Source organism: Amblyraja radiata, chromosome 10 (genome assembly GCF_010909765.2).
Source record: "Amblyraja radiata isolate CabotCenter1 chromosome 10, sAmbRad1.1.pri, whole genome shotgun sequence".
Lineage (NCBI taxonomy): Eukaryota > Metazoa > Chordata > Chondrichthyes > Rajiformes > Rajidae > Amblyraja > Amblyraja radiata.
In genome coordinates, this window is record NC_045965.1 from 66,784,414 (window position 1) to 66,801,464 (window position 17,051).

At 46.0% G+C, this 17,051-nt stretch overlaps 1 protein-coding gene across 1 annotated transcript in view; it reads left to right on the plus strand.

Annotated features, from left to right (window-relative positions):
- Positions 1 to 4,757: 4,757 nt before the first annotated feature.
- LOC116977417 (atrial natriuretic peptide receptor 2-like) overlaps positions 4,758 to 17,051 on the plus strand; it is a 56,634-nt gene continuing 44,340 nt past the window's right edge. The window contains exons 1-7 of the mRNA XM_033027846.1: positions 4,758 to 4,874; positions 9,191 to 9,281; positions 12,710 to 12,842; positions 13,454 to 13,465; positions 13,628 to 13,751; positions 16,077 to 16,181; positions 16,902 to 17,004. Coding sequence (XP_032883737.1) covers positions 4,758 to 4,874; positions 9,191 to 9,281; positions 12,710 to 12,842; positions 13,454 to 13,465; positions 13,628 to 13,751; positions 16,077 to 16,181; positions 16,902 to 17,004 — 685 coding nt within the window. The remainder of the gene's footprint in view (positions 4,875 to 9,190; positions 9,282 to 12,709; positions 12,843 to 13,453; positions 13,466 to 13,627; positions 13,752 to 16,076; positions 16,182 to 16,901; positions 17,005 to 17,051) is intronic.

The following is a 17,051-nucleotide window of genomic DNA, read 5'->3' on the forward strand; positions in this document are numbered from 1 at the left end:
ACCAGGCATGATGACCAAAATACCCCATCTAAGCTTGTCCTATTTGCCTTTTTCTGGTCCATATGCCTCTACATTTGAAAGACACAAGGTGGTGCAGTGGTAGAGTTGCAGCCTCATAGTGCCAGAGACCCAGGTTCGATTCCGACTACAGGTGCTGTCTGTACGGACTTTGTACGTTTTCCCTGTAATCATGTGGATTTCCTCCGGGTGTTCCGGCTCCCTCCCACATTTCAAAGACATGCAGGTTTGTAGGTTAATTTGCTTATTTAAACTGTCTCCAGTATGCAGGATAGAACTAGTGTGCGGGGATCGCTGGTCAGCGTGGACCCGATGGGCCGAAAGGCCTGTTTCCATGCTGTGTCTCAAAACTAAACTAAACTAAGCTACAACTGCAGGTGCCGGAATCTTGAGTAAAACACAAAGTGCTGAAGGAACTCAGCGGACCAGGCAGCATCTGAAGAGGGAATGGACAGATATGTTTTCAGTCTGAATAAAGATCCTGATCTAAAATGTCACCTGTTCACAGAGTTCCTCCAGCATTTTGTGTTTTGCTCCCTCTAAACCTTTCCAATCCATGTACCTGTCCCAATGTCTCTTAACTGTTGCTATGGTACCTGGCTTAACTACTCACCCTAGTATCATACGAGGTTTACAGTCATCCTGTTGAGTTCCGCTATCTGTATAACTCGTTACCACCTATCCCTCAGCCAATCATGGATCATTGTGGGCTCCACATTTCCTTCATCATCATTGCTATTTGCATATCTTCCATTCATTTGTCCTAAGTACCATCTATATCTCTTGTCCCCCTTTCCCCGACTCTGAGTCTGAAGAGGGTCTCGACCCAAAAAGTCACCTATTCCTTTTCTCCAGAGATGCTGCCTGAGTTACTCCTGCTTTTTGTGTCTGTCAACTGCTTCCTCTGCAGCTTGTTCCATACACCCACCACCCTGTGTGTGAAAAGGTTGTCCCTCAGGTTGCTATTAAATCTTTCCCCCCTCACCTTCAACCCATGTCCTCAGGTTCTGCAGATGCTGGTTTACACTGAAGATAGACACAAAATGCTGGAGTAACTCAGCGGGACAGGCAGCATCTCTGGAGAGATGACTGGATGACATTTCGGGTCGAGACCCTTCCTCAGACTGAGAGTTAGGGGAGAGGGAGACATAGAGATATGGAAGGGTCAGGTGTGAAAACGAGAGATAAAAGGGGACGATGTTCAAGGAAATGTAGAATGGTTCATTGTTAGCTGAGGGGAAGGTGACAACAAGGCATACAATCAGTAAAATATAACCGGCAGGGCAGTGAAGCTAGTCAGAGAACTTGGATGGAGAGGGACAGAGAGAGAGGGAAAGCAAGGGTTATTTAAAGTTAGATCTCTCGTTTTCACACCTTACCCTTCCATATTTCCGTGTCTCCCTCTCCCCTGACCCTCAGTTTGAAGAAAGGTCTTGATCCAAAATGTCACCTATCCCTTCTCTCCAGAGATGCTGCCTGTCCCGCTGAGTCACTCCGGCATTTTGTGTCTAAACTCTGGTTTTTAATTCTCTTCCAGATGGCGGTCAGCTGGAGAATTCTCTATTATTTCTGCCTCTTCCCTGACAATGAGTGGTGATTACAACTATTGACTCTCTTGACTCTTGATTGACCCAATTATGTAGAGCGGAGAGCAGCAATTTGACCAGCCTATCATCTGCGCACTAATTGCAACGCGGGGACAGAGGGGTACAAATCATTATCTCACCGCGGAGAGGCATGAAGATCACGCGGGACACAATGACAGCTGCAGGATGCTGCAGGGAGTGGGATCAGAATAATCTGCCCCAAAACCTGGCAACAACAGGACAACAATCTCTCCTCTCATGGGACCACATAAATCAACTTATATAGGGAGGGTAGACACAAAGTGCTGGAGTAACACAATGGGTCAGGCAGCATCTCCGGAGAACATGTATAGGTGATGTTGCAGGTCTGAACCCTTCTTCATTGGTTCAAAAGTGACAGGAGCAGAATTAGGCCATTTGGCCCATCAAGTCTACACCATTCAATCACAGCTGATCTATCTTTCCCTCTCAACCCCATTCTCCTGCCTTTTCCCCATAACCCCTGACACTCTTAATAATCAAGAATCTATCTATCTCTGCCTAAAAAATATCCATTGACGGCCACCACAGCCTTCTGTGACAATGAATTCACTGTACTGAGGTACAGTGAAAACCTTTGTTGTGTGTTAACCAGTTAGTGGAAAGACAGTACATGATTGAAATTGACATCCACGTTTAGTGCATGACAAAGCCAGCAAAGACCGATCAAAGATAGTCCAAGGGTCTCCAATGAAGACTTTGGGTTCTGGGCATGTACTCGCTGGAGTTTAGAAGGATGAGGGGGGCAAAACTTGTTGAATAGTGAAAGACCTGGATAGAGTGGATGTGTAGAGGATGTTACTCTACACTAGTGGGAGAGTCTAGGACCAGAGGTTATATCCTCAGATTAAAAGGATGTTCCTTTAGAAAGAAGATGGGAAGAAATTTATTTAGAGAGAGGGTGGTGAAGATGTGGAATTCATTGCCATAGACGGCTGTGGAGGTCAAGTCACTGGGTATTTTAAGGTGGAGATTAACACATTTTTGATTAGTACGGGTGTCAGGAGTTATGGGCAGAAGGCAGGAGAATGGGGTTAAGAGGAAAAGATAGGTCCGCCATGATTGAATGGCGGAGTAGATGATGGACCAAATGGCCTTGGTCTGATTCTAGCACTTACGAACTTATAACATAGAACTAATGTGAATGGGTGATCAATTGTCAGTGTGGACTTGGTGGGCTAAATGGCTGTTGCCATGCTGTCTCTCTAAACTAAACTAAAGACCCTGGGGCCGGTTTGAGTCCTTGTCCTATAATGTGGTGAGAAACCTGTTTTGTTACTTCTCTTGCTGAAGAGACTGCATGACACTTTCCGTGGCTTAGTGTACTGAAGATCGGACTCAGGTTGGTAATTGTATCCCCCAGGAGGAGGGATCATTTCAATTAAAGATGTGTTGCTACGTGCAGTTAAACATAAACCATTCTCCCCCCCCCCCCACTCCCCCATGAATTCACATCTGGATTGAGTGCCCCGGTTACTTTGAACACAGAGTGTTTCTGTAATCACGCTGGCTCTTACTTCCTTCCTTCCTTCCTTCCTTCCTTATTTACTGTTACTTACTCAGTTACTTACTGACTAACTGACTGACTTAAGGGCCTGTACCACTTTGTGATTTTTTCGTCGACTGCCTGCATAATTGACTGACGTATCAGGTCTCCGAAAGATCTGTGGCGTGATGCGGTGGTGACGCGGCGGTGACACGGCGTGGAGACCTTTATTTTGTCGCCGCTGGATTTTGAAACGTTCAAAATCTTTTGGCGACCCTGATATGACGCCGGCAGTCGCCGAAAAAATCACCAAGTGGGACAGGCCCTTTACTTACAGGAGATGCGGAGGCCGAGGAGCCTGAAGCTTTTGACCATCTCTACAGCAGCTCTGGTGATGAGGAGAAATCTGTGTTCACCCTCTCATGTCCTTCGGTTAACGATCAACGCTTTTTGGCTTGCTGAAGTTTTGGCTAATTGGCCTCTGTAAATTGTCTCTTGTGTGTAGGGATTTGAATGGAAAGTTGGATAACACAGAAGAAGTATGAAGGGGTGATAAGATGGTCGGCATGGACTTGGTGGGACAAAGGGTCTGTTTCCATGCTGTAGTTAACCTCATTATGGTCTATGCTACAGCTGGTGATCACTGAGGCAGGTCACTTTACTTTTCTTTGGGACTGAACTGATGGAGGTTTCCTTGAAGCAGGTAGAGTACAGCAGACAAGAAACACAAGGAACCGCAGATGCTGGTTTACGAGAAAAGACACACAGTGCTGGAGTAACTCAGCCGGTCAGGCATCATCGTTGGAGAACATGGACAGGTGACGTTTTGTGTTGTGACCCTTCTAAAAGTAGGTTGAAGTGAGAGCATAGAGTCATAGAGTAATACAGTGTGTGAACAGGCCCTTAGGCCCAACCTGCCCACACTGACCAACATGTCCCACCTATACCAGTCCCACCTGCCTACATTTGGCTCATATCCCTCTAAACCTTCCCTAACCATGTACTTGTCTAAATGTTCCTTAAATGAGAAGTTGGGGGAGATGTCAGTGAAGGCAGCAGAAGGTGGAATTTAGCTTTCTATCCCAGATTCAGGAGCAGTTTCTTCCCAGCTGTTATCAGGCAACTGAACCATCCTACCACAACCAGGGAGCAGTGCTGAACTACTATCTACCTCATTGGAGATACACGGACTATCTTTGATTGGACTTTACTGGCTTTATCTTGGACTAAGCCTCGTTATTCCCTTTATCATACACCTGTACACTATGGATGGCTCGATTGTAATCATGTATTGTCTTTCCGCTGACTGGTTAACACGCAACAAAAGCTTTTCACTGTACCTGAGTACATGTGACAATAAACTAAACTCAACTAAACTCAACCATATTGCTGGCATTGAAGGGACGGTGACGGAGGTGGTGAATGCTAAAGTTAGCACAAACCCAGAGGAGGCAGCGAGTCTCACTGATTAGCTCTTCAGAGGCATTTAAGCAGTCAAGTGGCTTCTATTCCATGCCTTCCTTTGACATCAGAGACCTGTAATCACCATCACCAAGGGCGGAGATTAATCTTCCCCCCCCCCCTCCAACCAGTCAGGGACTGAGAAAAAACAGTTCCAAGTGCTGGCGATGACCCAGGCTGGTCTCAGTAGCTGGAAGATCAGCAGAGCTGAGCCCATGGATGCTCCAACAATGAGCAGGATGAAGCACACAGCTCTTTTCCAAATCTTTTCCCTCTTCCTCGTGGTGAGTAGCATCCTCCTTACACATCGCTGCTAATCCACTGGTTACCCTCGGACTATCCGTGATCGGACTTTACTGGCTTTACCTTGCCCTAAACGTTTTTTCCCTTATCCTATATCTGTACACTATAAATAGCTCGATTGTAATCATGTATTGTCTTTTCGCTGACTGGTTAGCACGCAACAAAAGGGTTGTAGGGTGGATCAGTGGTAGAGTAGCTGTTTTACAGCGCTTACAGCACCATTCCCAGATTCGATCCCGACTACAGGTGCAGTCTATATGGAGTTTGTACGTTCTCCCTGTGACCACGTGGGTTTTTTCTGAGATCTTCGGTTTCCTCCCACACTCCAAAGACGTACAGGTTTGTAGATTAATTGGCTTGGTATACATGTAAATTGTCCGTAGAGTGTGTAGGATAGTGTTAATGTGCAGGGATCGCTGGTTGGTGCGGACCCAGTGGGCTGAAGGGTCTGTTTCCGTGCTGTATCTCAAAAGCAAACTAAACTAAACTAAAAAACTGAACAATAGCTTTTCACTGTACCTCGGTACACGTGACAATAAACTTAACTGAACTGAAGTGAACAATCACCTCTCGGACCTGCCGAGAGAAGTCCTGCTTGGATCAGCCAGGGTCTTATTTCCCAAGCACCTGCTGGCAGCGAAAGGCTGGGAATTTTGAATCGTTCTCCCCTTGACCGCGTGGGTTTTCTCCGAGATTTTCGGAATCCTTCCACACTCTAAAGACATACAGGCTTGTAGGTTAATTGGCTTGGTATAAAATGTAAATTGTCCCTAGTGTGTGCAGGACAGCGTAGGTGTGGACGCGGTGGGCCGAAGGGCCTGTTTCCGTGCTCTATTTCTAAGCTAAACTAAAACTGTAGATGCTGGTTTCCAATAAAAGACACAAAATTCTGGAGTAACTCAGCGGGCCAGGCAGCATCTCTGGAGAACATGGATAGGTGACAGTTAGGGTCGGGATCCTCCAGAAATGGTTCAGATATAGATTGAAATAACTGGAGAGTGTGGCTGATAGATAGTCCTCTAAAAAGGGTAGGGGAATCACGAACCAGAGGACATAGGTTTAAGGAGACATTGGCACTATTTCATAGTAACCTGAGGAGCAACTTTTTCACTCTAAGGGTGGTAAGAGTATGGGACGAGCTGGCAGAGGAGGTAGATGAGGCAGGTTGTATGATAGCATTTAAAAGACGCTTGGACAGTCAAATGGATAGGAAAGATTTAGAGGGATAAGGGCCTAGGGGGACTAGATTTTGGTCGTCATGGACGAGTTGGACCGAAGGGACTGATTCCGTGCTGTATGACTTACAACATGACTTGACAAATGAAATCAGAAAATGCTGGGAGCACTCGGCAGGTCGAGCAGTATCTGTGGAAAGGAGAACCGAGGTAAAGTTTTCAGTTGAAGACTCTTTGTTAAATCCAGGAAGGGTCTTTGATCTGAGATATTAACTGTATCCGGCGGTGCAATGGAAACTGTGATGCAGACATCGAGAGGGCAAGGTTGTTAGTTGAGGGAGACAGGGACCGGGGTAATTGTCTTTCTTTGCTGGGTTCTCAGTGTTGATTGAACTTGGAGCCTGGCTTTGAGGCATGTTGACCTCAATTTTGATCTCAGGGATATAAATTGCACGGTCGATCATTCTTCAATGCTGACTGGCTTAGTTTTAACTCAATTAACATATTGTTTAGTTTAGTTTAGTTTAGTTCAGTTCAGTTCAGTTTAGTTTAGTTTAGTTTATTGTCACATGTACTGAGGTTCATCCAGATGTTTCCAATAAAGATAAGAATGAAGGGTTGACTGCTGATGTAATCGAGTTGGTTAGGGGACGGGATCTAGTGATTAATGAGAATGTCTTTCCGGGGGGGGGGTAAAAAACAAGGGAATCTTAAATCCAGCAAAGGACACAAAGTGCCGGAGTAAAGCAGTGGGTCAAGAAGCATCTCTGGAGAACATGGATAGGTGACATTTTGGGTCGAGACCCTTCTTTAGATGGAAGTCCGAAATTTCAGCTAGTCTGAAGAAGGGTCTCGACCTGATACGCCACCTATCAATCTTCTCCAGAGATGCCGCCTGGCCCACTGAGTTAGTTTAGTTTTAGAGATACAGCACTGAAGCAGGCCCTTTGGCCCCCTAAGTCTACATCGACCAGCGATCCCCGCTCGCACTATTCTGCACACAGTTACTCCAGCACTTCCATCTTAAAATTAGAGGCAGGTTATTTAGGGAAGTGTCAGGAAGCTTTCGTTCACACAGAGGGCATCGGGAATCTGTAGCCCCCTTGACCAAACTGCTTTTGTGGATGGGGTCCATTGACCCCATGCTGTGATTTATATCTGAGATAATGGTTTCAGAACTCAACTGGGCAGATGAGGTAAATTGAGAAATAATTGAACTTAAGAGTGGAACTGCCCCAAGGGGCTGAACATAGAAACATAGAAACATAGAAATTAGGTGCAGGAGTAGGCCATTCGACCCTTCGAGCCTGCACCGCCATTCAATATGATCATGGCTGATCATCCAACTCAGTATCCCGTACCTGCCTTCTCTCCATACCCTCTGATCCCCTTAGCCACAAGGGCCACATCTAACTCCCTCTTAAATATAGCCAATGAACTGGCCTCGACTACCCTCTGTGGCAGGGAGTTCCAGAGATTCACCACTCTCTGTGTGAAAAAAGTTCTCCTCATCTCGGTTTTAAAGGATTTCCCCCTTATCCTTAAGCTGTGACCCCTTGTCCTGGACTTCCCCAACATCGGGAGCAATGTTCCTGCATCTAGCCTGTCCAACCCCTTAAGAATTTTGTAAGTTTCTATAAGATCCCCTCTCAATCTCCTAAATTCTAGAGAGTATAAACCAAGTCTATCCAGTCTTTCTTCATAAGACAGTCCTGACATCCCAGGAATCAGTCTGGTGAACCTTCTCTGCACTCCCTCTATGGCAATAATGTCCTTCCTCAGATTTGGAGACCAAAACTGTACGCAATACTATAGAACATAGAACAGTACAGCACAGGAACAGGCCATTCAACCCACGGTCCCCACTGAATATGATGACAAGTTAACCTAATTGCATCTGCCTGCCCATGATCCATATCCCTGTATTGCCCACATATCCATTTGCCCATCCAAAAGTCTCATTAATGGCACTATCTTATCTGCTTCCACCACCACCCCCAGCAGCGTGTACCAGGCACCACCACCCTCTGTGTAAAATAACTTGCCCGCACAACTCTGTTGAACTTTTTCCCTCTGACTTAAACCTCTGCACTCTAGCCTTTGACATTTCCATATTGTGAAAAAGGTTCTGATTGTCTACCCTATCTATGCTTCTGCTAATGTTCTTCATTTTGCCAAGTCTCCTCTCAACCTCTGGCATTCTGGAGAAAACAATCCAAATTTGTCCATCCTCTCCTTGTAGCTAGTAACTCAGCGGGACAGGCAGCATCTCTGGAGAGAAGGAATGGGTGATGTTTCGGATCGAGACCCTTCAGAATGAGAGTCAGGGGAGAGAGAAACTAGAGATATAGAGATGTGAAAGCAGACGATGATGAAGGAAATATAGAATGCTTCATTATTGGCTGAGGGAAGATGATAACAAGGTTAAGGGGGGACTTGATAGTGGTCTTTAAAATTATGAGAGGGATAGACAGAGTTGACGTGGATAAGCTTTTTCCATTGAGAATAGGGAAGATTCAAACAAGAGGACATGATTTGAGCATTAAGGGACAGAAGTTTAGGGGTAACATGAGGGGGAACGTCTTTACTCAGAGAATGGTGGCTGTGTGGAATGAGCTTCGAGTGGAGATGGTGGAGGCAGGTTCGATTTTATCATTTAAAAATAAATTGGATAGGTATATGGACGGGAAAGGAATGGAGGGTTATGGTCTGAGTGCAGGTAGATGGGACTAGGGGAGAATAAGTGTTCGGACAATATGGACTAGAAGGGCCGAGATGGCCTGGTTCCATGCTGTAATTGTTATATGGTTATATGGTTATACAATTAGTAAAATTAATCAGGAGGACAGTGAAACTAGTCGGAGAACTTGGGTGGGGAGGGACTGAGAGAGAAAGCAAGGGTTACTTGAAGTTAGAGAAAACAATATTCATACTGCTGGGTTATAAGCTGCCCAAGTAAAATATGAGGTGCTGTTCCTCCAATTTGTGTGTGACCTCACTCTGACAGTGGAGGAGGCCCAGAACTGAAAGCATCCCAACACGTATGAACAGAAAGCATCCTACATGTATGTTGTCATGTGTCTGGCTGAGGTGATGGGTCTGTCTGTAATCTCCCTCCCAAGGTTGTACACGGCTGGCATGACCTGGACAACAGTGAATATGACTGCTGGCCCATGAAGAATCCTGATGAGCAGAACATGATTGACTGTGCTGGTAAGGCCTGTACGCGATAAGGTATATTGATGTAACGCAGTAGAGGGTGGCACGGTGGCGCAGTGGGAAGTGCCGCTGCCTCACAGCTACAGACACACGGCTTCGATCCTGACCTCGAGAGCTGCCAATGTTTGCACATTCTCCCTGTGACCGCGTGGGCTTCCTCCAGGTGCTCTGGTTTCCTCCCACATCCCAAAGATTAGATTAATTGTAGATTAATTGGCCCTCTGTAAATTGCCTCTAGTGCATGGGGTATGGGTGAGAAAGTCAGATATCATAGAACTATCATATATCTATACACTGTAAATGGCTCGATTGTAATCATGTATTGTCTTTCCGCTGACTGGTTAGCACGTAACAAAACCTTTTCACTGTACCTCGGTACATGTGACAATAAACTAAACTGAACTGAACTGAACAAATGTGAACAGGTGATCTATGGTCAGTGTGGACTCGGCGGGTCGAAGGGCTTGTTTCCATTCTGTATATCTAAACTAAACTAAACTAAACTAAACTAAACTAAACTAAACTAAACTAAACTAAACTAAACTAAACTAAACAAAACATATATTGGAATACAGTGGAAAGCTTTGTTTTGAATGCAACATAGAACAGCATAGCACAAGAACAGGCCCTTCAACCCATCATGTCTACATTCACCATATCGCCAAGACCAACAACTGCCTGAACATAATCCATATCCCTCAAATTCAGCATATTCCAGAAACCAAACGTTTCTTAAACGCCACTATCGTATTTACTTCCACCACCACCCATGGCAATACATTCCTGGCACCAATTACTTTCTGTGCAAAAAAACATGCCCAACACATCTCTTTGTTACATCCCTCTGATCTTAAAGTTTTCTAGAATTTGATTTATCAATCCTGGAAAAAAGGTTCTGACTACCCCTTTCTATTTTTCTCATAATTATCATAATTCTGATATACCCCAAATACTCTCCCCAATCTCTAGAGTTCCAGAGAAAATAATTCAAATCTGTAGGTAATACCCCTGAATCCAGGCATTATTCTGGTAAACAGACGATAATTAAAATGCTGGAGTAACTCACCGGGACAGGCAGCATTTCTGGAGAGAAGGAATGGGTGACGTTTCGGGTCGAGACCCTTCTTCAAACTAGTCAGGTGAAAGGGAAATGAGAGATGTGGACAATGATGTGGAGAGATATAGAACAAATGAATGAAAGATATGTAAAAATGTAACAATGATAAAGGAAACAGGCCATTATTAGCTGTTTGCTGGGTGAAAACGGGAATCTGGTGCATCTTGGGTGGGGGAGGGATGGAGATAGAGGGAATGCATAGCAAGCTATACTCGAAATGCTCTTCAATCAGATTAGATAATACTATGCAAAACTACAAATGTTCTTACTTGAAGTTAGAAATATCAATATTCACACCACTGGTAAGCTGCCCAAACAAAATATGAGATGCTGTTCCTCCTATTTGCGATTAGCCTCACTCTGACAATGGAGGAGGCCTGGGACAGAAAGGTCAGTGTGGGAATGGGAAGGGGAATTAAAATGTTTGGCAACCGGGACATCAGACTGAGCGAAGGTGTTCAGCGAAACGATCACCCAGTCTAAATCAGGTCTCGCCGATATATAAGAGTCCACATCTTGAACAGTGGATACAGTAGATAAGGTTGGAGGAGGTGCAAGTGCACCTCTGCCTTACCTGAAAGGACTGTCGGGGTCCTCCATCCTCATCTACTGCATCCGTTGTTCAAGATGTGGACGCTTATACATCGGCGAGACCAAAGGTAGACTGGGCAATCAACATGCTGAACACCTTCTCTCTAAATCACTACCAATATCTCTTGTTTCCCTTTCCACTGACTAGTCTATAGAAGGAACTGAATATAATTCTGGTAAACTTCCACCGCATTCTTTCCAAAGCCTCCACATCCTCCCTTTAACGGAACGATGAGAACGCAAGCAATACTCAAAATGCTCTTCAATCAGATTTGATAATCTATACTATTACTAAAACTCTCATCCTGACCACTTCCTGTCTGCGTTGTAATTAAATTTGCGCAAAAACGATCTCCCATAGAGCCATGATTTTTGGCCACCTTACTCACCATTCTCCTCTGCTGCAAGTCAAATAAGTTTTGTTCCGATCAGTAAAATAGTACAAAAGATATGAAGGTTTAAAAATCGTAAAAACAGCCCCTGCCGGAACCCACTGTCAATAACGCGGCTAGGAGATTAAAAAGCTGAAGGGGCGCAGAGCGTGCAGCCCGCGGGAAGCGTGCAGAGAGGGAGCAGTTTACGGTCAGCTTCTGCGGAGACCAGCATGACCAGCTGCTGAGTTGAACCAGATGCCTCCGGGTGATGCCGGAGTGGGACCGGGATCTACTGCGTGTGGCTGAAACCTGAAGGTGCGCGGTGAGCAGAGTGTGAGCCCCCCCTCCCCACACCCTCCTTCCCCCTTTCCCCTACTTCCCTTTCCCCACAGCCCTCCCCTTTCCCTACATGCTTCCTTTCCCCACACCCACCTTCCCCCTCACCCACCCCCTCTTCCCCACACCCCCTTCCCCACAGCCCCCCTTCCCCACACCCCCTCCCCCTCACCCCCCCACACCCCACACACACCCCCCTCCCCCATCCCTCCCACATCCCCCCACACACCTCGCCCCCACACTCCCCCTCCCCCACACCACCTCCCCTGAGTGAAATATTGCGTTGGGAGAAGGGGTTGCGTTGGGGGAACAGGTGAGTGGTGGAATATTGCGTTGGGGAATGGGTTGTGTTGGGGGGGACGAGACCTCCCATGTGACTGGGTCCCAACGGTTCCCAGCTTTGAAGAACATTTAGAAAAGGTGCTATACTTGCAGCTACTAATTTCACTCAACCATCCTACCAAAAACTGGAGAGCAGTCCTGCACTACTATCTACCTCATTGGTGACCCTTGGACTATCTTTGATCAGACTTTATTGGCTTTACCTTGCACTAAACGTTATTCATGTTATTTCCTTTATGCTGTATCTGTACACTGTGGACGTCAAGACTGTAATCATGTATTGTCTTTCCGCTGGCTGGTTAGCATGCAACAAAAGCTTTTCACTGTATCTTGGTACACGTGACAAATACTAGACTGGAACTGAACTGATACTGATTGTAATGGGACGACTACTCCGGCATGCAATACACATGATTGAATGATTGATCAGCCATGATCGAATGGTGGAGTAGGCTCGATGGGCCAAATGGCCTAAATCTGCTCCTGGAACTTACGAAATGACAATCAGATTAGATAATACTATAAATAAATACAATCAAGTCAAAAGTACGATATAGGAAAGGGATACACAGAATATAGTTCTTGGCGTTGTAGAAGATTTAGAAAATGTGCTGTACTAACAGCTACTAATCTCACTGTGATTTCTGTCCATGTTCTTCCAGGATTGGAGATGAGTTGGGTAGTTAGACCACCGGAGAAGGTGCGGAGTGGAGAGGAGTTTAACGTCACCTACGCTGTCAGTGCATCCAATGCCTTCTATGAAATGGCTGTGAAAAATGGTATCCTGAAGCACAGGTGAGGAAGAAGCTAGAACATAGAACAATAGAACATGTGTGGCACAGTGGCGCAGCGGGTAGAGCTGCTGCCTCACAACGTCAGAGACCCACAGTGCCCGGTTCGATGCTGACCTCGGCTGCTATCTGTGTGTTGTCTTTGCATATTCTCCCTGTGACTGCATGCTCCGGTTTCTTCCCACATCCCAAAGACGTGCGGGTTTGTACGTTAATTGGCCCTCTGTAAATTGCCCCTGGTGTGTAGGGAGTGGATGAGAAAGTGGGATAACATAGAACCAGTGTGAAGGGGTGATCGATGGTCGGCACAGACTAGGTGGGACAAAGGGTTTGTTTCCATGCAGTATCTCTAAAGTAAACTTCATTATGGTCAATGTTAGAGCTACAGGGCGGTGGGCACTGAGATAGGTCACTTTACCTTTCTCGGGGACTAGAGTGACAGAAGTTTCTTTGAAACAGATGGGCTACAGTAAACTGGAAACACTAGGAACTGCAGATGTTGGATTACAATAAAAGGCGCAAAGTGCTGGAGTAAGTCAGTGGGTCAGGCAGCATCTCTGGTGAACATAGATAGGTGGTGTTTTGTGTTGGGACCCTTGTAGACTACGGATGAAGTGAGATCACAGAGTCATAGAGTCATGCAGTGTGGAAACAGGGAGTGGATGAGAAAGTGGGATAACATAGTAGTAGTGTGAACGAGTGATCAATGGTTCGTGGGCCGAAGGGCCTGCTTCCATGCTGTATCTTTCAAAACATTTTTAAAATGTCTGCTTTTTCGCTTTGATGCAGCAACGCCAGCGAGGCCAAACGGTTCTGTGAAGAAAACGAGTGCCCATCTGAGTGGAAACACGCGACAGAAAGCAATTGTTGCATTTACCACGCCAACATCCACTCCTGCCCAATGGCATTCATGGTGGGTGGCTCTTTATACACTCTCACCATTATTCACTGGACATCCGTACCCCCCTTCTGTCTCCGTGAACCCCTCCAGCCCTACGTTCCCTCAAAACTAAGATGGAAAGTGTGCACACAAACCAACCTCCCTTCCATTGACTCCATCTACACCTCACGCGCCCTCAGCAAGGCCAGCAGCATAATCCAGGACCTGTCTCGCCCCGGTCACTCCCACTTCTCACCTCTCCCATCCGGCGAAAGGTAAAGCAGTGTGACAACGCACACCTCCAGATTCTGGAACAGTTGCTTCCCAGCTCTTATCAGGCAACTGAAACATCCTATCACCAACTGGAGAGTGGTCCTGAACTACTATCTACCTCATTGGAGACCCTCGGATTATCTTTGATCGGACTTTACTGGATTTATCTTGCTCTAAACACTATTTACATTATTCCCTTTATCATGTATCATCTTAAAAGAGAGTTAGATGGAGTACTTGGGCCTAGCGGAATCAAAGTGTATGAGGAGAAGGCTTATTGATAGGGGATGATCAGCCATGATCACAATGAATGGCGGTGCTGGCTCAAAGAGCCGAATGGCCTCCTCCTGCACCTATTTTCTTTGTTTCTATGTTTGAGTTGATTGAGTCTTGTTTATTGTCACATACCGAGGCACAGAGAAAAACTTTTGATGTTTGCTAACTAGACAGTGCTAACTAGACAGTGGTAAGACTATACCTGGTTGCAATAGAGCCATCCACAGAGTACAAATACATAGAAACATAGAAGAGTCAAGAGTCAAGAGGTGTTTTGTCGTCATATGTCCTTTTATTTCTTTTCATTTTTCTGAATTTTTGTTATATTATTTATTATAATTACATATTCTGTTGTGCTGCAGCAAGTAAGAATTTCATTGTTTTAACTGGGACATATGACGCAGAACGCAGCCGCCCGACTCATCACCCACACCAAATCCTGGCATTACATCACTCCAGTCCTCAAACCACTTCACTGGCTTCCCATCTCCCACCGGATCACCTACAAAATCCTGGTCCTCACCTACAAAGCCCTCCACCATCTGGCCCCCCCATATCTCACTGACCTCCTCTCCCCCTACCAACCCTCACGGTCCCTCAGATCCACATCAGCCGGTCTCCTCTCCATCCACAAATCCAACCTCCGCAGTTTTGGGGACAGAGCCTTCTCCAGGGCAGCTCCCAGGCTCTGGAACTCACTCCCCCAACTGATCCGCAATTCCGTGTCCCTCACCATCTTCCAGTCCCGCCTCAAGATCCATCTCTTCACCTCTGCCTATCCTTAGCCCCACGTCCCCCTCCCTTTTCATCTGTGCTTGAATTGCCTCATATTGTGTTTTGAATTGAATTCTGTCTTTAATTTGTATACTAGTCATGTCTCTACTATATATTTCATTCCACTTACATGTTTTTCCTCTACTTGCTAAATTTTTGTAAGGTGTCCTTGAGACTCTTGAAACGCGCCCATAAATAAAATTTATTATTATTTTTATTATTATATGACAATAAAACACTCTTGACTTGACTCTTCTACATTTCTATGTATCTGTACTCTGTGGATGGCTCTATTGCAACCAAGAATCGTCTTACCGCTGTTTAGTTAAAATGCAATAAACGTTTCTCTCTGTACCTTGGTATATGTGACAATAAACTAGACTCAATCAACTCAACTCAGAAGATTTACAAGGATACAGGGGCTTGAGGGCGTCAGCTATAGGAAGAGGTTGGGCAGGCTGAGGCTTTATTCCTTGGAGCGCAGGAGGCTGAGAGGTGATCTCATAGAGGTGTATAAAATCATGAGGGGGATAAATAGAATGAATGCACAGAGTCTTTTACCCAGGGTAATCAAGAACCAGAGGGCATTGGTTCAAGGTGAGAGGGGAAATATTTAATTGGAACCTGAGGGGAAACGTTTTCATACAGAGAGGCGAGCACTGTATATGGACCGAGCTGCCAAAGGGGGCAGTTGAGGCAGTTTGAAAAGACATTAAAGGATTGAAAGGTTTAGTGGGAGATGGACCACATGCAGGCAAGTGGGACTAGTGTAGATGGGGCAATTTGGTCAGCATGGGCAAGCTGGGCTGAAGGGCTTGTTTCCATGCTAACTGACTCCATGAGATTCCTGCCTTTGTCCATTACCAGCCTCTGTCTCCATCCCTTCAACACTGGTAACAATCTTCTGTTCCTGACCACTCCACTATCTTCTAGCATTGCCCCCAACCCTGACCCTGTGACCCAGAGCTGTAGATGTAGCCCGGTCCATCACACAGACCAGAACTTAGCTTCAATCCCTAGTGTTCTCTGTTTCAGAAAAAAGGTGGAATCTGTGGCCCCTGGGTTCCAGATGATGGGAAACTAATGACCCACACCGTGTCGCAAGCTGGGAAGATGTCCCACCAGAACTGGACAACTAAGGTACAATCTCAGGACCGCTTGGGTTGGTAATTTGACCCAAGTAGTTGCCTTGCAACAGTCTGTCTTGTCCTTTTCTTCTTTGTTGTTTTTGAGTATGTGTTAAATGTATGTTTTAGTGGTCTTAAGCTTTGTTTTATGTGGGTGGTGGGGGGGTGTTGGGGGAAACTTTTTTAAATCTCTTACGTCATTGGAGATGCGATTTTGTTTCCGTATCGTATCTCCGTCCGCACTGTGGCCTAACATCGAGGAGCTGGATGTCTCTTGCTGGGGATCGAACTCGGGAGCTCCAACCGCAGGAGCCTGCGGTCTTTAAAATTGTGGAGCTCGCGGTCCCTGGTTGGGGACCGACTTCAGGAGCTCCAGGCCGTAGGAGCTTCGACCGCCCCGATCGCCGGAACTTTGACCGCCCCGACGTGGGGGCTTCAACTGCCCTGACCGCGGGAGAATAAAGAGTGAAGATTAGATTTTATTGCCTTCCATCACAGTGAGGAATGTGGGGAATCCATTGTGGCGGATGTTTATGTTATCTTTTATGCAGTTGTGTGTCTTGTTGCTTTTTTTAGTATGGCTGTATGGTAAATCGAGTATCACTGTACCTTAATTGGTACACGTGACAATAAAATACTCTTTTAACCCTTTGATCCACATTGTGTGGCTTTGCTAAGATCGTAGACCAGGCAGAGGCTTGATGCAACTGACTCAACTCCTTTCTGCTTCCAGGTTGTGCTGGTCCAGACTGGGGTGACTTCAATGATTGCACACGTCAAGGTGGGACGAATGCACGGGGCCTTGGAGGCAAAGACAAATGTGCAGAGCGCACAAGGTAACAAGCTCTTTGCTACTACTGGGGCATTCCTGGGCTGTTTCACG